Source organism: Sus scrofa, chromosome 8, assembly GCF_054392235.1.
Source record: "Sus scrofa isolate SSC_HxYL_T2T_F1_AM1 chromosome 8, Sscrofa_HxYL_maternal_Yorkshire_Landrace_v2.0, whole genome shotgun sequence".
Classification (NCBI taxonomy): domain Eukaryota; kingdom Metazoa; phylum Chordata; class Mammalia; order Artiodactyla; family Suidae; genus Sus; species Sus scrofa.
In genome coordinates this window covers 78448900-78475773 of record NC_139390.1, presented here as the reverse complement: position 1 = coordinate 78475773, position 26874 = coordinate 78448900, and the positions used below count along the sequence as shown (strand labels likewise).

General features: G+C 40.2%; 1 protein-coding gene and 1 non-coding gene across 51 annotated transcripts in view; both read left to right on the top strand.

The window, feature by feature from the left end:
* CCDC158 (coiled-coil domain containing 158) overlaps positions 1-26874 on the top strand; it is a 99537-nt gene that overhangs the window by 34115 nt on the left and 38548 nt on the right. For 34 of the 50 annotated variants that reach the window (XM_084972570.1, XM_084972561.1, XM_084972566.1 and 31 more), the window contains 9 exons: positions 360-479; positions 2529-2726; positions 4029-4511; positions 7175-7364; positions 9308-9460; positions 13805-13917; positions 16204-16362; positions 17593-17685; positions 18469-18594. In XM_084972570.1, the coding sequence (XP_084828696.1) occupies positions 360-479; positions 2529-2726; positions 4029-4511; positions 7175-7364; positions 9308-9460; positions 13805-13917; positions 16204-16362; positions 17593-17685; positions 18469-18594 (1635 nt within the window). The remainder of the gene's footprint in view (positions 1-359; positions 480-2528; positions 2727-4028; positions 4512-7174; positions 7365-9307; positions 9461-13804; positions 13918-16203; positions 16363-17592; positions 17686-18468; positions 18595-26874) is intronic. The other 16 variants (XM_084972569.1, XM_084972552.1, XM_084972544.1 and 13 more) reach the window with 1 other exon arrangement.
* Positions 10080-10186, top strand: LOC146400876 (U6 spliceosomal RNA). The gene has a single exon (XR_014813930.1). It is a non-coding gene; the product is annotated as a U6 spliceosomal RNA (small nuclear RNA).

The following is a 26874-nucleotide window of genomic DNA, read 5'->3' as shown; positions in this document are numbered from 1 at the left end:
TTCTCAGTACAATATAGTTCATTTCTGTAGGCTCTGCAGTATGTTATTTATGCCACATCAGGCATCTTTAGCTACCAGATTATAAAACAGATACTCACAGAAGATAAATCTTGAATAATGTGAAAATGAGAGCAACACATTACAGACAGTGGCCAAATCAAACAGGACCAAGTATTTCATCTTAGTTTCTCTGACTAAGTTCTATGTAGATCTTAAGTTTAGAAAACTTTGCAAAACATCACAATATTTTATTTTTGCCCCCCCAATGATACCCTTGTCCCGTCATAATACCATTTGTTTTCCAAAGACGGTATTTTCTATGACTCACTGACATAGACTGATTTGTGCTTTCCTTTTAGATAGAAGAGCTGGAGAAGCAGTTAGTTCTTGCGAACTCAGAGCTAACAGAAGCACGGACAGAGCGTGATCAGTTTAGTCAGGAATCTGGAAATCTGGACGATCAACTTCAAAAGCTCTTGGTAAGATGATGCTCTAAGATATGAATGAGATAAACTCTGGGAAGATTTTTTACCACAGTATTTCATAAAATTAGTTTCATTTATAAAATTAACAAATCTTAAAACATATCTGTACATATATACATGACACAATATCTAGACATGATTCCAGTTTAGCATATAAAATATAATATTCTACACTTTACCTCTTTTTTCCTAAGCAGAACTGTTATGGCTTAAAAATTAGGTGAAGCTGATAGTCTTTCAGTTAGGTACTGTGTTCTGCTAAATTGAAGTAGTATTGACTTTGTTTTAAAGCCAAATTGCATCCAAAATACAGACAAACTATGTATAAAGAAAATTTAAATGCAAGTTCAGGTAAAAAAAAATTTAGAAAGAAAAAAATAGGATTCTCTTAGTAGTGAACCAGCTTTTGTCTTCTGTTAGAGGTATTATAAGATGAGAAATTTAGGCCAGGAAGTGTTCGGTACCCTTGGTGTAATATTTATTAGAGGTACTGTAGAATAGGCTTCTCTCTCCCCCCAGACCCCATCCCTGGGCACAGTGCTCGCTGTGCTATAGCTCCCTCTGTAGGCTACAAGGGGCTTGAGGAGCCTGCGCAAAAGGGAGAGTTTACAGCTGTGAGACAAGCTTAAAACCTTGGGACAGTCCTTCACTTCTTTCCCTCTGATTACAGGTGCCCCAGTGTCCACACATCTCACTTAAAAAGTTCAGAGAGGGAGTTCCCATCGTGGCTCAGGGAGTTCCCATGAGGACACAGGTTCAATCCCTGGGCTTGCTCAGCAGGCTAAGGATCTGGTGTTGCTGTGAGCTGTGATGTAGTTCCCAGACATGGTTCTGATCTGGCGTTGCTGTGGCTGTGGTGTAGGCCAGCAGCTGTAGCTCACATTCAACCCTTAGCCGGGGAACTTCCATATGCCTTGAGTGTGGCCCTAAAAAGAAAAAAAGAAAAAAAAAAAAAAAAGAAAGGAAGAAAAATTTCAGAGATTAAATGTCTGAAAGATCCTCAGAGCTGTCCCCGCCTTTTCATTCTTGCCACTGCCCTTCATCCAGACCCCTCATTCCACCTGCAGCATGGCAGTGACTCCTCACTCAATTCCCACTCCAGTTTCTCCCCACTCAGCCCAGCCTCTATTCAAATTTCTAAAGTATAGCTCTGATTATCTCTCTTTTCCACTGAAAAATTACTCTCCCATAAAGTCTGACTCCCTATCTTTCGAGACTGTTCCTGACCCGGCTTCACCTTACCTCTCCAATCTTTCCTCTCCCCCCCACAGACCCAGTGCTCCAGGCAAGCCACGGGTGCCCTCTTCTAGTCTCTTTTTGCTAATTCCTGCATCTCCAAGCTGTTCGCAAGGTCCAACTCAAATGCCACCTTAAAGCGTTTTGCTCTCAGTAATTTCTCTCTGCTGTTCGTCAGCTCTGTCTCTTTAATGAAAAGCCACCTCCAGTTATTTGTGTCTGTGTGTTATCTTTCTCTTGGAGTGAGAAGCCTTCTGAAGACCTCTGTGCCTTTGTTTGTCTTTCTCTGACTAAGGAGTTTTTGCCAGCAGTGAACACTCACAGTGTACTTTTTGAGTGACTGAAGAGGGAGGTCATTCTATCCACAGCCCCATGGCTGCTCCAGGCCCAGTCCTGACTCTCTTCTGCCTTTTCTGAAGTAGAAGTCCAGCTTATTGTTACTATTCCTTTAAGCTTTTGAGCGTTTCCTTAACACAGGAGCGCACCTGATGTGATGCATAATACCTTCGTTAGAAAATTTAAAACTAAAAAAAAAAAAAAAAAAGGATGATTTGTAGTTTCCTTTTCATTATATAGTTTCAGGGTCTGGTCCATTGAAATTTACTTGTAAAGCTAGAAATTACAAGTAAGCTGTTATTTTTCTAGGAAGTCATTGTTCCTAACCATACCTTTATAAAGGAGTCAGATTCCAAAAATCAAAGGCTTCTCAAATTACGTAAAAACTCCAAAGATGATGCAAGGAAGAGAGGAGTTTTATTTTCATTATTGAATACCAAGGATAAAGAGAGCTTGCCTCACTTCTTGTAGGCTGATCTGCATAAGCGAGAGAAGGAGCTGAGTCTGGAGAAGGAGCAGAACAAGCGTCTGTGGGACCGGGACACAGGCAACAGCATCACCATTGACCACCTGCGGCGGGAGCTGGACGACAGGAACATGGAGGTGCAGCGCCTGGAGGCCCTTCTCAAGGCCATGAAGAGCGAGTGCCAGGGCCAGATGGAGCGGCAGGTCAGGCAGGGGGCGGCCTCTCCCAGAGCAGAGCTGTGGGGGTTCTCTGAGCGAGCTCAGAACCTGCTGTTGATTTCTGTATTTCTGACCATTTGCTGAATGTAAACCACTACGCTTTATCTCGCTTTTGTCCATCATTGAGTAACGAAGCTCCCGTCCAATTGCCTATTTGTTCTCAACCTAGAAATGGGTCACCTAATGATTGCTTGTTTCAGAAAAGCATCAAACCATAGGGAGAGCTGAGGAACAGAGTGATGGAAGTTTCTGACAGAGGTTTTTTTGTTTTTGTTTTTCCTATGAAAGAGGCTTTCCCCTCCACTCCCCCCAGGCCTGTTAGGACTGATATATATGCAGGTGGGGTGCCCTCCTTTTCAGGGCACTGGTAGTGAACCCCGTGGAGGGCTCTGCTAACAGCAGTGTAGCCTCAGTCCTGCAAGAACATGGTTCCAGTGCCGGTAGTCGCCATACAGACATAAAAGCATCCCACAGGGAGTTCCCATTGTGGCTCAGTGGGTTAAGAACCCGACTAGTATCCATGAGGATGCCGCCCTGGCCCAGATCAGTGGGTTAAGGATCTGGTATTGCCTTGAGCTGTGGTATAGGTCACAGATGCATCTCAGATCTGGTGTCACTGTAGCTGTGGTGTAGGCCAGCAGCTACAGCTCTGATTCCACCCCTAGTCTGGAAATTTACATATGCCAAGGGTGTGGCCCTAAAAAGAAAAGAAAAAAAAAAGCATCCCACAAAAAAAATAAGCTTCCCAGGATGAGAAATCAAACCAAAGGGCCAGTCTTGGTTTAGACCAGGCGGAATCACTTTCCTATTCTCTGGTGCAACCAGGACGGGAAGAAAGATGAAAGAAGAAATTGGATGTTAAAATCTTACTCTTTTCCAAACAACGACCAGAGAATATGAAAGTACGTTGGATAAAAGTCATTTTTCCCTCAGAAGCAGAATTAATGGGCTGGTTGGAAAGAAATAGGGCAGTTATCTTCAACCCTGCCACGCTTCCCCTGTTGCCAGTGTCATCCTGGCTTAAATTGATAGAGAAAACAGCCCCAGGGGAAACTTGCCAAGCTCCTCCCCCTCCCAGAAAGCCACTCCGGAGAAACATTATTATTTAATTAAGGCCTCTCCACCTTGGTCTAATTAGCAGATATCAATCTCTGGTATGTATGAAGCTCTGCCAGCAAAACAATTTGAGGTCCTATCAGATTCATGATTGCATGTTCTTGAGCTAACTTGTTCTGTCTCAGATCTGTCTGCCCAAATCCACGAAATTCTCTCTTCTTTAACAATCAGATGGCAGCAATTCAGGGAAAGAATGAAAGTCTAGAGAAAGTGTCCTCCTTGACGGCCCAACTGGAATCCACCAAAGAGATGCTCCGCAAAGTAGTGGAAGAGTTGACAGCCAAGAAGATGACCCTGGAGAGTTCCGAGAGGACCGTGTCTGACCTGACAGCTTCCCTGCAGGAAAAAGAGAGGGCCATCGAGGCCACCAACTCGGAGATCCTGAAGCTGCGCTCCCGGGTGGACCTGAAGCTGCAGGAGCTGCAGCACCTGAAGAATGAGGGGGATCACCTCCGAGACGTGCAGACCGAGTGCGAGGCCCTCAAGCTGCAGATGGCAGAGAAGGACAAAGTCATCGAGATCCTGCGGCAGCAGATTGAGAACATGACCCAGCTGGTGGGCCAGCACGGCCGGACGGCTGGCGCCATGCAGGTGGAGAAGGCCCGGCTGGAGAAGGAGGTCGGCGACCGGAGGCTGGAGCTGCAGGAGCTGAAGGTCTGTGGGCTCCCTCGGCGGTCTAGCTTCGGAAATAGCTGTGTTCCTAGGAGCAAGGACGACCTGATTTACTGGACAGGGCTCCTGCAAGGATGACTGTGGACCCTCGGAAATGGTTGGAAAATGTTTATGTCAGTGCGCATGTGTGTGTGTTTGTAAGAAAGGATCCATCTTTTGATTAGATTCCAAAAGGCGTGGCTCCCAAATGGTTTAGAACTGATGATTCGGAAGAGAAAAATCAGAAAGCCCAGCTTCTTCTTGAAGCCTTTCCTGACCCACAGTTTGAAAAAGTGTTTTCTCCCTTTTCAGGCAGACCTAAATTTCAACCCCATCTCTTACCACTCAGTAATTGTAAAACACTGGACCGTTTGCTGAATGGTGGCTTCAAGGTCTGTAAACCAAAACCAAACCAAACACCAAAACAAAAAAACATCTCAAAACCTTATTGGGTTACTTGAGGCTTAAATGAGAAAATATATACCGAGGACTTAGCCTGGTTCCTGGCCTGTAGAAGATGTTTAGAAAATATCAGTTCTGTTCTCCACCCGCACTTTATCACACTTTATTTGTACCTGTTCTAACCTGGTTCCCGTTCTGTATCACAGCGTGTGTGTGGGTGTGGGGGTATGTGTGTTCTTATGTGAATGCCAGTGCCTCCTCTTCCCTGTAAGACTGCAGACTTCTTCAAGCAGGTACACATCTTATTCATCTTTGCACTCCTGCCCCATGACCTTGTGCCTTGCACCCAGCAGGTGCTCAGTAAATATTTCTCAAAATTTTAAATTATTGAACTAACTTTTAAAAATTTGATTTCCTAAGCTTTATATCACCTGTATCTTCTCTAGTAACTAGTAGGAGACAAATCATATACCATTTTTTCTTTCAGTTTTATTGAGATAAAATTGACATACAGCACTGTGTAAGTTTAAGGTGTACAGTGTAATTGCTTGACTTACATATATTATGCCATGATTACCACTAAGTTAACATCCATCATCTTACATAGGTACAAAAAATAAATAAAACAATGTTTTTTCCCTTAAGATGAGAACTTCGAGGATCTACTCTGTCAGCATACAGCAGTAGTGACTGTAGTCATCACGTGGTACATTCCATCACTAGTAATGATTTAGCCTGTAACTGGAACTTTGTACCTTTTGACTACCTTCAGCCAATTCCCCCTCCCTCTCCTTTCCCTGCCTCTGAGAACCACATATCTTGAATAAACTTTGGATGGTCGTGTTTGCTCCTTCTAAAAATCAGGCCGATGGATTATTACCTATCCTATGGAGACATACAAGTTCATTGCCTAAAGAACTGGAATTTTCTAGTGCTTAAGTTTTACTTGATTATATCATAATTTTTTAAATAGCCAAAGTCACCATGAAAGAGACTTTAAAAGCCTTTAAAAGGCTTCTTGGTGGCCAGTCCTTACCGTAGAAACTTTAGAATAGGTTTGTAGAACATGTTAGAGGATAAAAGCGATTATTCAACGTTCTTGTTAAAAGAGATGGATTTCTGGTATTGTTAAGAGTATAAACAAATGCAAGACTCTTTTGAGTTTTATATTCCAGAAATTAAATAATTTGACTTTCACGAAAACCTGATGAGGTGGGTACATTTTGCAGAAGAGGAAACAGACCGTAGCTCTGCCTGAGAGCACCACTACCTTGGGATCTGACCCTAGGCAGTGTATGAGTAAATATTATAGTGTAGTGGGTCTCAATCACTTGGACTGAGAACCAGAATCAGCTGGAGGGCTTGTTAAAACACAGACTGCGGGGCCCCAGCCCCAGGGTTTCCGATTCAGTTGGTCTGGGATGGGGCCTGAGAGTTAGTGTTTCTGAACAAGTCTCCATCTGATGCTGGTCTGGAGAGCACGCCCCAGAGTAGTAAGGGTTCCTGTGACTAGAGTGGCCTGTGAAGACTTCATAGAGAAGTGGGGACTTGAAATGGGTAAAACTAGGCAAAGAGGAGGAAAGAAGGCATTCCTAGCTTGGGAAGGCTCAGTTTGTATTTTATCCTGGAGATGGTGTGGGAGCCATGACAGGTTTGGGGTAGAGAGGAGGAGGTGGCACGAAAAAGGCAGCATTGGGGGTAGGTTGATCTGAGGAAGTTTGGATAAAGAATGCAAAAACAGATTGGAGAGGGTAGAAACTAATTTTCACTTCCCAGATACGGAGCAGCTTCAGGCAAAGGTCAGCCTAGGTGCGAAGAGCCTCACACAGATGCAAAGGCTGTGAGTTAAACACTTGAGCTTTAATACCCCATCCACGTGCATGAGCTGCCAGGTGCATGAGCTGCCTTTCCCCTCTCTCCCCCTGCCGAGAGGACAGGAGTAGCATATGCCCAGCACAGCCTGTCCCTTCCCACACCCCTTCCCACACCCCATGACACCAGCTGGATCTAGGGTGACAGCAGGAGTGGCTTGATGAGCAGGAATCAGGGCCATATTTAGGGCCTTTCCCACCCAAGCCCATCACAGGTGAGAGTGAGACAAGCCCACAGCGCTCCACCAGTCCTTTCTGAAACAGCCAAAAGCTTGTCATGTGTTACATTTCAAATATAGCCTTGGCCTGTGTATTTAAACTGCATTAGCTGGTACTGCATTTAAGGCTACGTGTTTTTCTTACTCCATCCTTTGTATTTATCCCTATATTTAGATTTTGAAAGATAAAAAAGATGCAAAGATACGGGAGCTTGAGGCCAGAGTGAGTGACCTGGAGCTGGAAAAGGTGAAGCTGGTGAATGCAGGTTCTGAGCGGCTCCGTGCAGTGAAGGACATCAAACAAGAGAGAGATCATTTATTAAGTGAGGTGAAAACCAGTAGGAATGAGTTAAACAGTCTTACAGGTATGTTGCTCCAGTTCAAATTCTGCTGAAACATCGGAGTGCTATGAGTGGAGTTCACTGCGGATGGTAGAACCATCACAGCAGAATGGCTCCTAATCCCACATTTCAGACGTGGATAATGATGCTGCCTGGGTGGGGACGGTTCATCATGTGACATGCTGATACTGCTCCTTGGCTTGGGCTCACTCACCACTGGCTTTAGTCAGCCTTCAAGGTCCATGAGAAGGGCGAGGGAAGCGGAAACCTTGAGTCCTTTGAGTCAGGTAGCTTGTTTAGGGTTAATAATGAAGCAGCACCTGTCAACAGGCTTATGAAAACTTCTTGAAATGGAGGAATCCAAGACCTTAAATTTTAAAATGAAACTCTCCGAGTTCACCAGGAGTATGCCACACACATACACACACACACCACCCCATCATTGATTCCTGAGCACATACTATGCCACAGGCCAAGACAGGCCCTAGAAACAGTGAGCCTCCTGACTGGTTGGGAGTCAGAGCTGGGGAAACAGTACAGTGGGTGGGACAGTGGACGAGTGCTGTATGCAGACGTGGGAGAGGATGGAGTATCAGCCTCCCATGGGAGGTGACATCTGTACCAGGTTTGATGAGGAAAAGGAATTTAGCAGGTGAAAAAGAGGTAGAAGGGCAATCCAGGTGGGGAGAACATGGTGTGCAGAGCACGAAGGCACAAATAATATGATGTGACCTCAGGAGTACTTGTGAGCACTGAGAAATGAGGCAGAGTGCGAGGCAGAGCTGGACAATGTGGAGCCAGCAAAAGGTATTGTGAGATTGATGTCACCAAATTTACATTTTAGAAGGACAGTGTTAGCAGGTGAAAAGAGGCCAGCCTAAAGGGATGAGGCCAGCCACTTAAGGAAGATTTTGCAGTGGTCCCAGGGGAAGCTGGTGAGAATTTGAACTAGGCAGTGGCAGTGAATGAGAAGAGAGGGAAGAATTAAGAATGTTTTTGAAGGTTGAATCAGCAGTACTTGATGAATAGAGGGGTTGTGTGTGTTCCAGGCTTTAAATTTGCAGTGTTGGGAGAATAGAACACCTGAGAGCTGAAAAGCAGGACAGGAAGGCTTGAGGGCGGGAGGGCGAGATGTCCGTGTGAGACGGTTGGTCTGGGGGCCCCTGGACGTGCATGTGAAGTGTCTGGATAGGCAGTTAGAGCTCAGCACAGAGGTCTTGGCTCTCTTTGTTCCCTTTATATGTAAGCCTATCATATATCAACATCTAAATGTAAATAAGTAGCTAGTTGAGTAAGTGTGTGTCTTTTGTCTTTTAAGGGCCGAACCCATGACATATGGAGGTTCCCAGTCTAGAGGTTGAATTTGGAGCTGTAGCCGCCAGCCTACACCACAGCCACAGCAATGCCAAATCCGAGCCGCCTCTTTGACCTACACCACAGCTCACGGCAACACAGGGTCCTTAACCCACTGAGCGAGGCCAGGGATTGAACCCTTGTCCTCATGGATGCTAGTCGGGTTCGTTAAACAGTGAGCCGTGACGGGAACTCCGATATGTGTATTCTTGTATGTGAATGGTGAATGTCAGGTGTTTTGATAGTTAGTGGAGATAAAAAATCAGGTAAGACACATAGCAGTCTCAAGTTACTTGGAGTGTTATGGAGACTCATCTTCCTGCTGAGGATGATTAAACCTGTTGAGGTGGATGTGATTATCCAGGAAGGTTTAAGATGAAATCCATAAGAGCCAATTACACTGGCTGGGAAAAAGCAGTGACTAATAAGTAATAAAGAGGAGGACCCACCCAAGCAGATTTAAGAGTCATATCCCCAGAAATACATACATACATGTGAGTTCTGTAACAAATGATGATGTAGCAAATAGAGTCCTGTGATCATGAATTACAAATAAAATATATTGTGTAACAATGGGATAGAAAGGAGTAACTGTCTGTTATCACGTTGTACAGAGGACTATGAAGTCTTAAAAAGGAATTTTCGAAACAAAAGTGAAGAAATGGAAACTACGACAAATAAGCTGAAAATGCAATTAAAATCTGCACAGTCTGAGCTAGAACAAACAAGAAATACATTAAAGTCCATGGAAGGATCTGATGGTCATGGTATGCTTTAGTAGATTTTTTTCCTTTTATTTTTAATTCTCTTGTTCTAGATTTAATAAAACCCGGAACGAACACTGCCTTTCACCTCCTCCCAGTGCACATAATGTGAGAGACATACAACAGTCAGTATTATATAACAGTAGTTCTCTTTTTTTTTTTTTCCTGAGAGAAATTGCCATTTGCTTACTTTACTTCTGAAATATCTGCATCTTTCCTTTTCTGTAGCTATTTTAATAATTTCTAACAGACCTCAATGCCAATTAATTGTTTTTAAGGAAATGGTGATACAAGTACTGGTTACTAATCATTTTCATTCATCCCCTTATTTTTCACATGCTCATTATCTACGTAAACTGTGTGTCTGTGGCTATTTACCAGTTCCTGATTCCTTCTCTGAGATAAAAATGGGAGGGAGTCCCGGGAAATGAACTGCTCAGGGAAGAGTCCCTTCTCACCACTCTGTTCCCAGCTTGCTGCCCATAGTTATTTGGAAGAAGGAAGTTGCTGTTTCATATTATTCATATCATTGTTGGTATGGCTATATTAGCTGACTGTGAGAATAAATACTTAACTAAAGTCTGCATTTTTCTATCTCTCAATATTTTTCAATGTCAAAAGAGTGCTCACTGCAGCAGCATGTGTACCAGAATTGGCATGATACTGAAAAGATAATCATGGCCCCTGCACAAAGGTGGCACACAGATTCTTGAAGCATCCGTATTTTGTGCAATTCTAGAGGTTGAGCTCTTTCTTGCTGGTTAACACTAAGAGAACAGTGGGGCTTGGAGAGGGCCCTCAGACCCATTTGGGGTCTGTTCCCTCTTCCCCCTCCACCAGGCAGAGATCCTTGTTCTGCTCTCCAGGTTACTCCACAACTGCCCCAGTCACAGAAGTTGTTAAATTAACTAGGCAATCCTATATTTGCTTTCGAATGTGTATTCATTGATTAAAATCATCTAAAATTTTTTCAAAATTATTAAGAAAATTACCTTTGGGCCAAACATGATCCACTTAATCAGAGCAGAATTCTTGAGTGGTGAGTAAGACTTTTAATCTGTTAATAGATCGGTGTATTTTATCTATATTAACTCTGTTTTTGACAGTTTAGCTGTAGGAACTATATCTTGTTAGCAAGAAGTTAGATCTTTCAATCTCTGATAGTTTGGTTTTAAAGAATGACACATTTTCTTTTTCTTAGTGGTGTTTTCAAACCTCTTTTCTCTGCTGACTATGATAAACAACATAGGGTCTCTGAATTTCCAAGCAAGGATGAGCTTTATCTTTTCAGTGGCCTGCCATGCCCTAAGTATTCAGTGCCTACTCACTGTCTAGAACATTCTCATCCTGTCACCAGTTTCAGTAAAATAATCACATATATGCTTACATTGCCATTTTGACTATTGAAACAGTAGTGAATTCCTAGCACATGACAATAACCATGAGAATGGAAATTGAATGGCTTGTGATATCACTGGTATCTTTAAAAACAATCACTAATAATAGATGTCTTATACGGTCTTTTATTTATTTATTTACTTATTTATTTATTTTTAAAATGATTTTTATTTTTTCCATTATAACTAATTTACAGTGTTCTGTCAATTTTCTACTGCACCCAGTCACACATACATGTATACATTCTTTTTTCTCGCATTATCATGCTCCATCACAAGTGACTATAGTTCCCAGTGCTATACAGCAGGATCCCATTGCTTATCCATTCCAAAGGCAATAGTTTGTATCTATTAACCCCAAATTCCTAGTCCCTCCTACTCCCTCCACCTCCCCCTTGGCAACCCCAGGTCTGTTCTCCATGTCCATAATTTTCTGTGGAAAGGTTCATTTGTGCCATATATTAGATTCCAGATATAAATGATATCATATAGTATTTGTCTTTCTCTTTCTGACTCACTTCACTTAATATGAGAGTCTCTAATTCCATCCGTGTTGCTGCAAATGGCATTATTTTGTTATTTTTTATGACTGAGTAGTATTCCATTGTGTATACATACATCTTCTTAATCCAATCATCTGTCGATGGACATTTAGGTTGTTTCCATGTCTTGGCTACTGTGAACAGTGCTGCAGTGAACGTGCGAGTGCTTGTGTCTTTTTCAAGGAAAGTTTTGTCTGGGTATATGCCCAAGAGTGGGATTGCTGGGTCATATGATAGTTCTATATATAGTTTTCTAAGGTACCTCCATACTGTTTTCCATAGTGGTTGTACCAATTTACATTCCCACCAGCAGTGCAGGAGGGTTCCCTTTTCTCCACACCCCCTCCAGCACTTGTTATTTGTGGACTTATGAATGATGGCCATTCTGACTGGTGTGAGGTGATGCTTCATAGTAGTTTTGATTTGCATTTCTCTAATAATTAGTTATGTTGAGCATTGTTTCAAGTGTTTGTTGGCCATCTGTATATCTTCTTTGGAGAAATGTCTATTCAGGTCTTTTGCCCATTTTTCAACTGGGTTGTTGGCTTTTGTGCTATTGAGTTATATATAAGTTTGTATATTTTAGAGATTAAGCCCTTGTCAGTTGCATCATTTGAAACTATTTTCTCCCATTCTGTAAGTTGTCCTTTTGGTGTGTGTGTATGTGTGTGGTTTTTTTTGGTTTTGTTTGTTTGTTTGTTTGTTTCTAATGGTTTCCTTTGCTGTGCAAAAGCTTGTCAGTTTGATTAGGTCCCATTGGTTTATTTTTGCTTTTATTTCTGTTGCTTTGGAAGACTGACCTAAGAAAACATTTGTAAGGTTGATATCAGAGAATGTTTGGCCTATGTTCTTTTCTAGGAGTTTGATGGTATCTTATCTTACATTTAAGTCTTTAAGCCATTTTGAGTTTCTTTTTGTGCATGGTGTGAGAGTGTGTTCCAGTTTCATTGATTTACATGTGGCTGTCCAGTTTTCCCAGCACCACTTATTGAAAAGACTGTCTTTTTCCCATTTTTTTTATTCTTGCCTCCTGTGTCAAAAATTAATTGACCATAGGAGTTCCTGTCGTGGCACAGTGGTTGACGGATCCGACTGGGAACCATGAGGTTGCGGGTTCAATCCCTGGCCTTGCTCAGTGGGTTAATGATCCAGTGTTGCCATGAGCTGTGGTGTGGGTTGCAGGTGCGGCTCGGATCCCGTGTTGCTGTGGCTCTGGCGTAGGCTGGCGGCTGCAGCTCTGGTTGGACCCCTAGCCTGGGAACCTCCATATGCTGTGGGAGCGGCCCAAGAAATGGCAAAAAGACAAAAAAAAAAAAATTAATTGACCATAGGTGTCTGGGTTTATTTTTGGGTTCTCTATTCTGTTCCACTGGTCTGTCTGTCTGTTTTGGTACCAGTACCACACTGTCTTGATGACTGTGGCTCTGTAATATTGCCTGACGTCTGGGAGAGTTATGCCTCCTGCTTGGTTTTGTTCCTCAGGATTGCTTTGGAAATTCTGGGTCTTTTGTGGTTTCATATAAATTTTTGGATTGTTTGTTCTAGTTCTGTGAAAAATGTCATGGGTAATTTGGTAAGGATTGCATAGAATCTGTAGATTGCTTTGGGTAGTATGGCCATTTTTACAATATTAATTTTTCCAACCCAGGAGCTTGGAATATCTTTCCGTTTCTTTGCATCCACTTTAATTTCCTTGAATAATGTTTTATATATCTCAGCATATAAGTCTTTCACCTCCTTAGTCATGTTTACTCCCAGGTATTTGATTTTTGGGGGTGTAATTTTAAAAGGTATTATATTGTTTTATTCCTTTTGTAATATTTCATTGTTAGTGTACAGAAATGCAACTGATTTTTGAATGTTAATCTTATTAAATCCTGCTACTTTGCTGAATTTGTTGATCAGTTCGAATAGTTTTTGGGTTGAGTCCTTAGGGTTTTCTATATATAGTGTCAGGTCATCTGCATTATGTGATATTTTATATATGGGTTTCTAGAAAAATTATTTTAGTAAAAATTCTATACACATTTTTCATTGTATGACTATATATTTTTGTGCATAATTTCCTATGTGTGCAAGTATGGATTTGGTCAGTATTAGTTACTACATTGGAGATGTGGCAGATTACAAAGGGCAATGAAATTAATTACATCATGGAATCACAAAACATCATCATATATACATTCATTTCTCAGCTCAAAATCTTTGAGTACTTGCTGAAAATTGTTATATCCCAGTATTGTGAAATCTGAAGACCTTTTCTGTGTGTGTGAACGCTTCCTTGAAACTGTCCGAGTGCCTTGGAGGAATCTTACTTGTCATCCTCTCATGTTTTCCATCAAATTATAGTCACCCCTAAAAATTTAAAAACTAAAACCTAAGGCCCAATTTACTTCTTTTTTTTACAGCTATGAAAGTGGCAATGGGGATGCAAAAGCAAATTACAGCTAAAAGAGGTCAGATAGATGCCCTTCAGAGCAAGATACAATTTTTGGAAGAGGCAATGACAAACGCAAACAAGGTGAGTGCCTGTCCTCCAGGTGGGGGAGGCTGATATGGTCACTCATTAATAAACTACAAGAAAGGATGAAACCTAGCAGAGACACAAGGTACAGTAGAGAAAAGACAAGATGTTATTTCAGACTGAGAGAATGAGGGGGAAGTTCCTGAAGAAACATTTGAGCAGGACCTCAAAAGAGCTAGTATTTTAAAAGTCCAGGAAGTGGGCAAAGGCTTTTCTTTGTAAAGACAGAATGGTTTTAAAGAAAGCATATTTAGTTCTGTTTCATGCAAGATATGTGGTCCTAAAAGCACTGTGCTATGCAAAATTGTGCAGTAGAAACCACCACAGGGTTATGGCAACAACGAAATTAGGAGCACCACACAAAGGAACTTCATCAGTGACACAAGAAAAACAGGAACCTAATGAAAATGGTAGCACAGTTTTACATACGTTAAATGCTTAAGAGATACATAAATACTGCAATGAAGATGGCCCTTTACCTTAAACAAGACCTGAAGTTTGCTTGTGGATGTGTGCGTGAAAGAGCTGCGGTGTGGGAGTTGTTAAGAAGGAGCGGAAGGTGATCTTTCTATAACAGCTAGTGTGCATGCACGTGGCTCCTAACGCAGAGCAAACCAGAGCTGTTTGAAGAGTATGCCTGTGTGCTTTTTGTGTATTTCTGTGCAGCTCTGCTGAGCTGGGTACAGTTTTTTGAATTGACCTAGTATTTCTCATCAATGAAACTGTGCATAAGTAAATATGAAATTTGTGTCATGCTCAGATGTTCCCTCATGTATCAATCACTTTGGAACAAATTTGCACTTTCAGAAGAAGAGTTAGAACTGACTATAATGGAGATGAGAAGATAAAAAGCATAAACAGAAAATAAGTACAACTAAAGTAATTGCTTTCCCCATATCCAAAATGAGCTGCTGAAATACTTTTTTATAATGAGGCTAAATATTAGCAAAAATGTACATACCCCTCATCACAAGGACTTATTTATTTATTCTGGTTTTGTTCGTTCCCATTTTTTTCTCCCATCCATTTCTCTTATTCTAAATTTTTCTTTTTTTTTTCTTTTTGCCACACCTGCAGCATATAGAATTTCCCAGACCAAAGAGTGAATCTGAGCTGCAGCTGTGACCTGTGCCACACCTGCCACAATGCCAGATCCTTAACCCACTGCACTAGGCCGGGATCAAACCTGCACCTCCACAGTAACCGGAGCCGCTGCAGTCAGAGCCTTAACCTATTGTGCCGCAGCAGCCCTTTGTCTTTTACGCCCATTATTTGCCTATTTGGAATCTAAAGCATTAAGATGTTACTGCCTGCTGGCATCAGAAACCCCTGCCCCCTTGAAGGAAGGTGTTCATCAAAGCTCAATGACACTTCCTCAAATAGGAACAATGCAACTTGTGAAATTAATTTCTTAAGCCTCCTCTGCCTAACTAATCAGAAAAGGAACAATTCTTGGCATTGAAAATGTGTTATACAGTGGCAGTAACTACTGCCTGATTTACCTTAAACACTTTAAACCATTTTCTTTATAAAAAAACAAGGAATCGTGTGTCCTATTTCTTTTATGCCAGAGGACTCTACAGTAGGCATTTGTGATATGAACATTCAACCTTGAAACAAAATAGAAAGCCCACAAAGCTTTCAAATGCATCTTCTTCATTTTTATCTATTATTATTATTTTTTTTAACAGCCGCACCTGTGGCGTATGGAGGTTCCCAGGCTAGGGGTCAAATTGGAGCTGCAGCTGCTGGCCTGTACCACAGCCACAGCAACATAGGATCCAGGCCACATCTATGACTTATGCCATAGGTCACAGTAATGCCGGATCCTTAACCCACTGAGCGAGGCCAGGGATCGAACCCACATCCTCACAGACACAACATCAGGTCCTTAACCTGCAGAGTCTTGACAGGGAAGCTAAATGCATGTTCTTTAAATTTCTTTTGTCATTTTAAACAAGTTCTAATAATATTTGGAATATGATTACTCAATTTCAGTCACCATATACGTCTGTTTTTATGACAACATAGTTATTATATATTTCATAGATTTTATCAAAGATGTATTGAGTGTAGAAAGAAGTAATTGTACTAGTAGTGATAAAAAAAGAGAGTACATGGTAACATAATTCTAGCAGCTTCCAACTCCAACTCAGAAGAAATTAAATGTCGTATCAAGTAAAACTATAGTCCAGATCTTTATGTAATAGTTTTGTATTTTCATTACAACTCAGCATCTACATCAGCATATTATTTCTCATATTTGCTCCTTTATAATTGTAGGAAAAGCATTTTCTAAAAGAAGAGAAGACTAAATTAAGCCAGGAATTGAGTACTGTTGCAACAGAGAAAAACAAGATGGCTGGAGAACTAGAGGTCCTGAGATCCCAGGAACGCCGTTTGAAAGAAAAGGTTGCTAATATGGAAGTTGCTCTTGATAAGGTGGTTATTAACTAAATACATAAAGTAATTATCAACTAAATAGTTATTAACCTAGTAGAATTGTTCTGAATGAAAGCTCCATGTTGATAGGAACAAAATCTGTCAAATTGTATTGTATCCCAGTCCCCTCACACAGGAAAGAAAGTACTGTGTCCTGTAGAGAAGACTGAGCTTTAAAAACTTAGTCATGATGCATACTTTGACAAAATTATCTTTTTTTTTTTTTTTTTTTTTTTGTCTTTTTTGCCATTTCTCGGGCCACTCCCGCGGCATATGGAGTTCCCAGGCTAGGGGTCTAATCAGAGCCGTAGCCACCGGCCTATGCCAGAGCCACAGCAACATGGGATCCAAGCTGCATCTGCAACCTACACCACAGCTCACGGCAACGCTGGATCCTTAACCCACTGAGCAAGGGCAAGGATCGAACCCACAACCTCATGGTTCCTAGTCGGATTCGTTAACCACTGTGCCACAACGGGAACTCCAAAATTATCTTTTTTTCAGGCTGACATGGTCACAAGGGCTGTAAGATACATGATGTAAGATGTTTCACAGCCTGAATAATTAAAAATGCCACCAATTTAACTTAGCATCAAAGGACTTGAATACTAGGTAGAATGTAGTCTGTTAATAATATCAATAAAAAGATTAAGTAATGCTAAAGTCCAGCACTTTGTGGAGTCCAGAAAGTACAGGTAGAAAATACACCTTAAGAATGAGAAGGATCAACGGCACTATATTTGTCGTTAACATTTATTGTAGAGGAGTAAATCTCTCTTTGTGTCACTTGAAAACTCTGGAATCCTAAACGTATACCAAAGCTAGTCCTTGATTCTTGAGAAATCAGAGCCTTCGCCGTAATCAAAATGATCTGTGATCCCAGCTATGCAAACTTCAATCCGAAGTTTGAATCAGAGATTTTCAGTTGTGGTTATTTTTATGAAAGTGTTTTTACGTTGCTAAAACTGTTGTTCATTTCTTCCGTAATTCATTCATTCTTTTGAGTGCTTTCCACATACTAAATGCCATGTAGATGCTGGGGCTATGGAGGATAAAGACATGGCCTCCAATTACTCTGTTTCCTGAATAAAACAGATAAATAGATAAATGCCAAGCGTGCCAAGAAGGGGACAAGTTTCCTTGAAGAGACGGTGACTCTGCATTATAGGTTGATAAAATAAACTTGCATAAAGAGTGGAGGATAAACCACATGTGGTTGCTTGATTGTAGGCATCTTTGCAGTTTGCAGAATGTCAGGATATAATACAGCGTCAGGAGCAAGAATCTGTGCGCCTGAAACTTCAACACACTTTGGATGTAAAAGTAAGGTCTTTTTTCCATCATAAATAGTAGTTTAAGCAAAAATTATACCTTTGAGATATTTTATATTTTCCTCATGTACTTTAGACACATTGACGTTATCTGATATTAGCTATTTACAAATCTACACAAACATTGTTACATAGCATACCTGTCCTTTTTGTGCATGGTAACAAATTGAAGCACCATGTGCTTTATGTTAAATTTACATTGAGTGAGGGAAACACAGAAGTACCTAATTTGGGGGACTGGGGGTTTGCATACAGGAAGGGGTCAGGCCAGCCCAAAGTATGTTTGGCTTCTTTGGATAATAACAAAAACGATTTAGTTTGCATGGCAAAACGTGTTCTTTAAAAATAGTATATTTTCCGCTGAAATATGTCTATTTTTCGAGTATATTTTAAAATTTCAGACACACACTAAAGCCTCAGTCCTGGCGACTTTCACAGGCAGGAGCACTCTCTAGGTGGAGAGGATCTTTCTCAGTAGGATGTCACAACCAGCTGCAGTCTCTGGCAAAGTGAGAAACCAACCTATTAGCATCCTATCTGAGGTGCGTTTTCACCTCTGGAATGCTTTTATCAGTCGGAAGTGTGAAGGCATTAGTGATTAGTCCCCAGAGAGTAACAGCATGCATCCAGAATCATCTGGCTTAAATCTTTGGCCTATAACTTTGTAGAAGTTCAACATGTAACACCGAAATTGTACTTGCAAAAGTACATTTGGATTTCACAGTTCTTACTATACATTGACAGTTGTTTTGCTTACATGTATATCGTCTTCCAGGAGCTTCAGGGCCCTGGATATACCTCAAATTCTTCTGTGAAACCACGCCTTCTACAGCCGTCATCTGCTGCCCGTTCTCATTCTAATATACCATCTTCCCAATCCACAGCCAGCTTCCTGTCTCATGTAAGTAACTGGCCATATATTCTATGATGCAAATAGCATAATAGATCAATTTTTTTGGTCTTTTTTTAGGGCCACACCCATGGCATGTGAAGATTCCCAGGCTAAGGGTCAGATTGGAGCTGTAGCCTCCAGCCTACACCACACTTACAGCAACGTGGTATCCAACCCGCATCTGTGACCTACACCACAGCTCACCACTCTTAACCCAGTGAGCAAGGCCCGGGATCAAACCTGCATCCTCATGGATACTAGTCAGGTTTGTTTCCACTGAGCCACAAATGGGAACTCATAGGTAAATAATTTTAAATTGAGAAGAATTTCTTTTTTCTTTCTTTTTTTGGGGGGTGGGGGGAGCACAGGTGTGGCATATGGGGGTTCCCAGGCTAGGGGTTGAATCAGGGCTGCAGCTGCCAGCCTGCAGCACAACCACAGCAATGCCAGATCGGAGCCATGTCTGCCACCTACACCACAGCTCACAGGAATGTCAGAACCTTATTAACCCACTGAGTGGGGCCAGGGATTGAACCCACATCCTCATGGATGCTAGTTGGGTGTGTTTCCGCTGAGCCACAATAGGAACTCCAAAAATTTCATTTTTAAAATATTTCTATAGTTATGATATTTTCAATCACTGGACTTTAGTTTATATAGACCAGGTGAATGAAAATGTTTTTCTTCCCTGTTTGGTGTTTTCTCTGGGAAAAACAAATTGAAATACTCAATGAGATTAATATTAACAATAATTGTTAGGGTAAGTTACTTAATAGCCTGGAGTTCCCGTCATGGTGCAGTGGTTAACGAATCCGACTAGGAACCATGAGGTTGCGGGTTCGATCCCTGCCCTTGCTCAGTGGGTTAAGGATCCGGCGTTGCCGGGAGCTATGGTGTAGGTCACAGACACGGCTCGGATCCCGCATTGCTGTGGCTCTGGCGTAGGCCGGCGGCTACAGCTCCGATTAGACCCCTAGCCTGGGAACCTCCATATGCCGCGAGAGCGGTCCAAGAAATCGCAAAAAGACCAATATATATATATATATATTAATAGCCTTATATTCATTTTTTTCCATTATAAGCATTTTCACTTGACAAAGCAAATGTTAAGATGGCTAAAAATAAGCCTCAGATGCCAAAGGCAAATTACCTGTATATTTAGTTCTCTGCCAAGATGAAAATGATTTCCTGTTTATTGTCTTTTCATGAACTATATGTGGACTTATTTATAATCACAGACTTTATTAATATTAAAATTTTTTATTCACTTTAAAATATTGGAGACTTTGGAAAAATTTTAGTTTAGACTTTCATACTTTTAAAACAGGGGAAAAGTATGTGCAATTTAAAATTCAGGTTTTATCTCTTCTGAAGTTGTATGTATTTATGGAACCACTAATCCCCTGCAACTAGTATTCAGTGCCAATGCTAAAGAAATGAGACTTATTTCATAAATCACACATGAAAGTCAATTTCATTAGTTAATGGTCTTATTGTATGTATTACATCAGCGTTGCCAGTAACCTACCAGTTATTCTGCTTGTGCATTTAAATAAAAGCAGGTACTACAAAATGTAAAACTTGAAATGGAGTCCTCTCACACGCATAAGATATGTGCACTAGTAAGCTACCTATCATACAACAAATAATATTCTAGCAAACGAAAGAATAATATTCATACTAGAAGTTCTACGTGGTTCTCTCTGGAGACTGGAACTTGGAGACTTGGGCAGAGGAAAGGCAGGAGGCCACTGCTTTTTGTTTTAAGTGTTATAAAGTCATTTTACCTTTAAAACTATATGCATATTACACTGATAAAAAATAAATAAAACCCCTCTTCCCAAAATTACCCCATGAACCAAACAGCAAAGAAGGAACACCAACAAAGAACATTTGACCAGGGGTCTTTGGGACTTATTTGTGTGATCTTGGAAAATGAGTTAAGTGTATTGCACCTTTTCATCTCTAATGAGGAGTCTGGACTGTAGATCCAGCTCTAGGGTTGTCTAGAAGACCAGCGTTGAAATTCCATGACTTGCCATTACCCAAAAGCCAGCATAGTAAATAGGCTCTTTAATACATAGACTGATTATAAATATTTGTCTCCATCACTGAAAAAGTACTAAGTCATAAATCTATTAAATTAAAAATTTTAATTATAATTCTAACAGCAGTAATGAAGTGTATTTTTTAAATTGAACATTAAGCATGTTATACACAATTACTTTCTTCCCTTAAAAATGTTTTATTATATAATTTTGCACATTAAATGTCATATGCATTCTTTGTTTTGTTCACTGATATGTTCTAAGTACTAGAACAGTATCTAGCATATGGTAGGTATCTAGTGCATATTTGCCTAATGAGTGAATGAATTTCTTGTAGAACATTGTGTTCAGATTTTCTTTGTTTCTACTGACAAGTCAATTTTAAATCTTACTGTTGCTTTTTCAGAGGTGATTTTTTTCTCTGATCACTTTAAAGATTTTTCTCTTTGTTTTGGTTTAAGTAGGTTGAGTGTAATGTGCCTACATATGGTCCTCTTTGTATTTATCTTTCCTGGGATTTACTGATCTTCTTGGATGTATGGATTGATATCTTTCATCAATTTTGGAAAATTTTTATCTTTTATATTCTCTATTATTTTTTTCTATCCCATTCTCTTATTTCCTTCTGAGACTTGCATTATTAAGAAACTTTATTTTTTAGTTGGTATATGATAACTCCATTATCTGAATCCCCTATGGACCTGTCACTGTTGTTTTCTTGGTTTCTAGTCATTTTTCCATCTGGTCATTTTGCTTCCTTTTTTAAAAGACTTTATTTTTTAGAGTAGTTTCAGATTCACTCTAAAATTGAGAAGATGCAGAGATTTCATTTCATTGTACTCTCTGCCGCCATACATGCACAGCCTTCCCATTATCAACATTAGTCACCAGAATGATACATGGGGTTTTTTTGCATAGATTTTTGTTAAAATTTTATTATAGTTGATTTATAATGTTCTGTCAATTTCTGCTGTACAGCAAAGTCACCCAGTTTTTCTCACATTATTCTCCATCATGTTCCATCACAAGTGATTGGATATAGTTCCCTGTGCTGACAGCAGGATCTCATTGCTTTTCCACTTCAAATGCATCTACTAGCCCCAAACTCCCAGTCCATCCCCCTACCTCCCCCTCCCTCTTGGCAACAACAGGTTCCATTTTCCATGTCCATGAGTTTGTTTCTTTTCTATAGATAGGTTCATTTGTGCCATATATTAGATTTCAGATAAAAGGGATATCATATGGTATTTGTCTTTTTCTTTCTGACTTCACTTAGCATGAGAATCCATAGTTCCATCTATGATGCCGCAAATGGCACAAATGGCATTATCTTGTTCTTTTTATGACTGAGTAGTATTCCACTGTGTATATATAACACATGTTCTTAATCCGTTCATCTGTCAGTGGACATTTAGGTTGTTTCCATGTCTTGGCTATTGTGAATAGGGCTGCAGTGAACATATGGGTGCATGTTTACTTTTTCAATGAAAGTTTTGTCTGAATATATGCCTAGGAATGGGATTGCTGGATCATATGGTAGTTCTATATTTTGTTTTCTATGGTACCTCCATACTGTTTTCCATAGTGGCTGTACCAATTTACATTCCAACACCATAGGAGGGTTCTCTTTTCTCCACACCCCCTCCAGCATCTGTTATTTGCAGACTTACTAATGATACCCATTCTGACTAGTGTGAGGTGGTACCTCAGTGTAGTTTGATTTTCATTTTTCTAACAATTTGTGATGTTGAGCATTTTTGTATGTGACTGTTGACCACCTGTGTGTCTTTGTTGGAGAAATGTCTATTCAGGTCTTCTGTCAAGTTTTCAATTGGGTTGTTTGTTTTTTTGCTGTTGAGTTGTACGAATTGTTTGTATATTCTGGAGATTGAGCCCTGTCAGTTGCATTGTTTGAAACTATTTTCTCCCATTTCATAGGTTGTCTTTTTGGTTGTTGGTTTTTTTTTTTTTATGGTTTCCTTTTCTATGCAAAAGCTTGCCAGTTTGATTAGGTCCAAGTGGTTTATGTTTGTTTTTATTTCTGTTGCCTTGGGAGACTGACCTAAGAAAACATTTGTACAGTTAATGTCAGAGAATGTTTTGCCCATGTTCCCTTCAAGGAGTTTGATGGTGTCTTATGTTTAAGTCTTTAAGCCATTTCGAGTTTATTTTTGTGCATGGTGTGAGGGTATGTTCTAGTTTCATTGATTTACATGCAGCTGTCCAGTTTTCCCGGCACCACTTGCTGAAGAAACTATCTTTTCCCCCTTTTATATTCTTGCCTTCTTTTTGGAAGATTAATTGACCACAGGTGTCTGGGTTTATTTCTGGATCTCTGTTCTGTTCCATCAGTCTGTAAGTCTGTTCTTCTACCAGTACCACACTATTTTGATTACTGTAGTTTTGCAGTAATGTCTGAAGTCTGGGAGAGTTATGCCTCCTGCTTGGGTTTTTTTTCCTCAGGATAGCTTTGGCAATTCTGGGACCTTAATGGTTCCATATAAGTTTTTGAATTGTTTGTTCTAGTTCTGTGAAAAAATGTCATGGGTAATTTGATAGGGATTGCATTAAATCTGTAGATGGCTTTGGGTAGTATGGCCGTTTTAGCAATATTAATTTTTCCAATCCAGGAGCATGGAATATTTCTCCATTTCTTTGAATCCCCTTCAGTTTCCTTAATTTCTATAGTTCTCAGCATACAAGTCTTTGATCTGCTTGATCAGGCTTTTCCTAGGTGTTTAATTTTGGGGGCGTGATATTAAAAGTATTGTATTTTTATATTCCTTTTCTAAGATTTCATTGTTATTATACAGAAATGCAACCTATTTCTGAACGTTAATCTTATATCCTGCTACTTTGCTGAATTCATTGATCAATTGGAGTAATTTTTGTGTGGAGTCCTTAGGATTTTCTGTATATAGTATCATGTTATCTGCATACAGTATCAATTTTACCTTTTCCCTTCCAATTTGGATACCTCTTATTTCTTTTGTTTGTCTGATTGCTGTGGCTAGGACTTTCAACACTATGTTGAATAAAAGTGGGGGGAGTGGAGTTCCCATTGTGGCTCAGTGGTTAACTAATCCGACTAGGGACCATGAGGTTGTGGGTTCAATCCCTGGCCTCGCTCAGTGGGTTAAGGATCTGGTGTCGCCGTGAGCTGTGATATAGGTCATAGACGCAGCTTGGATCCAGTGTTGCTGTGGCTCTGGGGTAGGCCAGCGGCTACAGCTCCAATTAGACCCCTAGCCTGGGAACCTCCATATGCCGAGGGTGTGGCCCTAGAAAAGACCAAAAAAAAAAAGTGGGGAGAGTGAGCATCCTTGTCTTATTCCAGATTTTAGTGGGAAGGCTTTTCAGCTTTTCTCTATTGAGTATTGTATTGGCTGTGGGTTTGTCATATATGGCTTATTATGTTAAGGTATGTTTCCTCTATACCCACTTTGGTGAGAATTTTTATACATGAATGGTTGTTGGACTTTGTCAAACGCTTTTTCTGTATCTATTGAGATGAGCATGTAGTTTTGGACTTTTCTTTTGTGAATGTAGTGTATGACATTGATTTGCATATGCTGAACCATCCTTGTGGTTGAATGAATACCACTTTGTCATGGTGTGTGATCTTTTGTATGTGTTGTTAGATTTGGTGCCTAAAATTTTGTTGAGAATTTTTGCATCTATATTTATCAAAGATATTGGCCTGTAACTTTCTTTTTTGGTGGTATCTTTGTCTGGTTTTGTTATTAGGGTGATGATGACTTCATAGAATGTTTTTGGGAGTGTTCCTTCTTCAGCCTTTTGGAAAAGTTTAAGAAGGATGGTGTGAGTTCCTCTTTGCATGTTTGGTAGAATTTTCCTGTGAAGCCATCTGGTCCTGACTGGACTTTTGTTTGTAGGGAGTGTTTTTATTATCTATTCAATTTCATTCCTAGTGATCAGTCTGTTCAGTTGATATGTTTCTTCTTGATTCAGTTTTGGCAGGCTGTATGTCTCTTGAAACTTATCCATTTCTTCTCAGTCATCAAATTTGTTGGTATGCAGTGGTTCATAGTATTCCATTGTGTTTTTTTGTATTTCTGCAGTTGAGATTTCTCCTTTTTCATTTTTTAGTTTGTTTATTTGAGTTCTTTCTCTCTTCCTCTAGGTGAGTCTGGCCAGAGGTTTGTCAATTTTGTTTACCCTCTCAAAGAATCAGCTCTTGGTTTTATTGATTTTTTTCTATTGTTTTTTGAATCTCTACTTTATTGATTTCCTGTATTCTGCTGTACTGAGGCCAGCTCAGCAGGATGGGGCTGAAGTTAACATAAAACAAGTCACAGAGACATTTATCTTAAGTAAAGGTGGGGAACTGAGGGACTCAAGGTCTCAGGGACCAAGAGCCCTGCCTCAAGAAACCACACTGCTTTTATTGTGCTCTTTAGATGAGATTAGTGAGGAGTGGCTATGGGTGGATGATATAGGGTTTGTTTGCTATTATATAAGTTCTTTTACTATTTTAAAAGCCACTTAGCTGGTAAAAGGTTAAGCTGTTACTCTGACCTCTAGGCATATAACAGTTCTTAAGTCATTTACCAGCACTGTGACTGTTTTTCAAGCAGGAAGATGGGATAAAGTAAAGAAGGACAAGATGGAGTTATCAAAGAAACAAGTCTTGCAACACTGCTGACTTTAGGTTTTGTTTGTTCTTTTTCTAATTCTTTTAGGTGGTAGGTTAAGTTGTTGATTTGAGAATTTTCTTCTCTTCTGAGGAAGGCCTATATTGCTATGAACGTCCCTCTAAGCACTGCTTTTGCAGTATCCCATAGATTTTTTTTGAATGGTTGTGTTTTCATTATCATTTGTTTTGAGGTATTTTTAAAAGTTTATTTATTGAGGAGTTCCCGTTGTGGCTCAGTGGCTAACGAATCTGACTAGGAACCATGAGATTGCAGGTTTGATCCCTGGCCTTGCTCAGTGGGTTAAGGATCCGGCATTGCTGAGAGCTGTGGTGTAGGTTGCAGACGCAACTCAGATCCCATGTTGCTGTGGCTCTGGCTCTGGCCAGCAGCTATAGCTCCAATTGGACCCCTAGCCTGGGAACCTCCATATGCCTCAGGAAGCGGCCCTAGAAAAGGCAAAAAGACAAAAAAAAAATTTATTTATTTGTTTTTTCAAAGAGAGTCAAAATGATAATTTTAGTTTCAGAAGAAGCTGTCACATGAATTTGGATTAGAAAACATTATGAGGAGTACTTCACTTCTGGGGACACATACAAATTGAAAGTGAGAGGATGGAAGAAAATATTTCATGCAAATGGGGATCAAGAGAAAGCTGGAGTAGCAATACTCATATCAGACAAAATAGACTTTAAAATGAAGAATATTTTAAGGGACAAAGAAGGACATTACATAATGATCAAAGGATCAATCCAAGAAGATGATATAACAATTTTAAATATCTACGCACCCAACACAGGTTCACCGCAATATATAAGGCAACTGCTAACAACCTGACAAGGAGAAATCGACAATAACACAGTCATAACGGGGGACTTTAACACCCCACTTACAGCAATGGACAGATCAACCAGACAGAAAATCAATAAGGAAACATAGGCCCTGAATGATGCATTAAACCAGATGGACTTAATAGATATTTATAGGACAATTCATCCAAAAGCAGCAGAATACACATTCTTCTCAAGTACACATGGAACATTCTCAAAGTTTGATCATATCCTGGGCTACAAATCCAACCTCCATAACTTTAAGAAAGTTGAAATCATATCAATCATCTTTTCCGACCATGACGCTATAAGATTGGAAGTCAACAAGAAAAAAACTTCAAAAAACACGAACACGTGGAGACTACACAACATGCTACTAAACAACCAATGGATCACTGAAGAAATCAAAGAGGAAGTTAAAAAATACCTAGCAGCAAATGACAATGAAGATACAACACTCCAAAACCTATGGGATGCAGCAAAAGCCATTCTAAGAGGAAAGTTTATAGCAATACAAGCCCACCTCAGGAAACAAGAAAAAGCCCAAATAAACAAGCTAACTTTACATCTAAAGCAGCTTGAGAGAGAAGAACAGACAAGACCTAAAGTTAGTAGAAGGAAAGAAATCATAAAGATCAGAGCAGAAATCAATGAAATAGAAACAAAGAAAACCATAGAAAAGATCAGTGAAACAAAAAGCTGGTTCTTTGAAAAGATCAACAAAATTGATCAACCCCTAGCCAGACTTATCAAGCA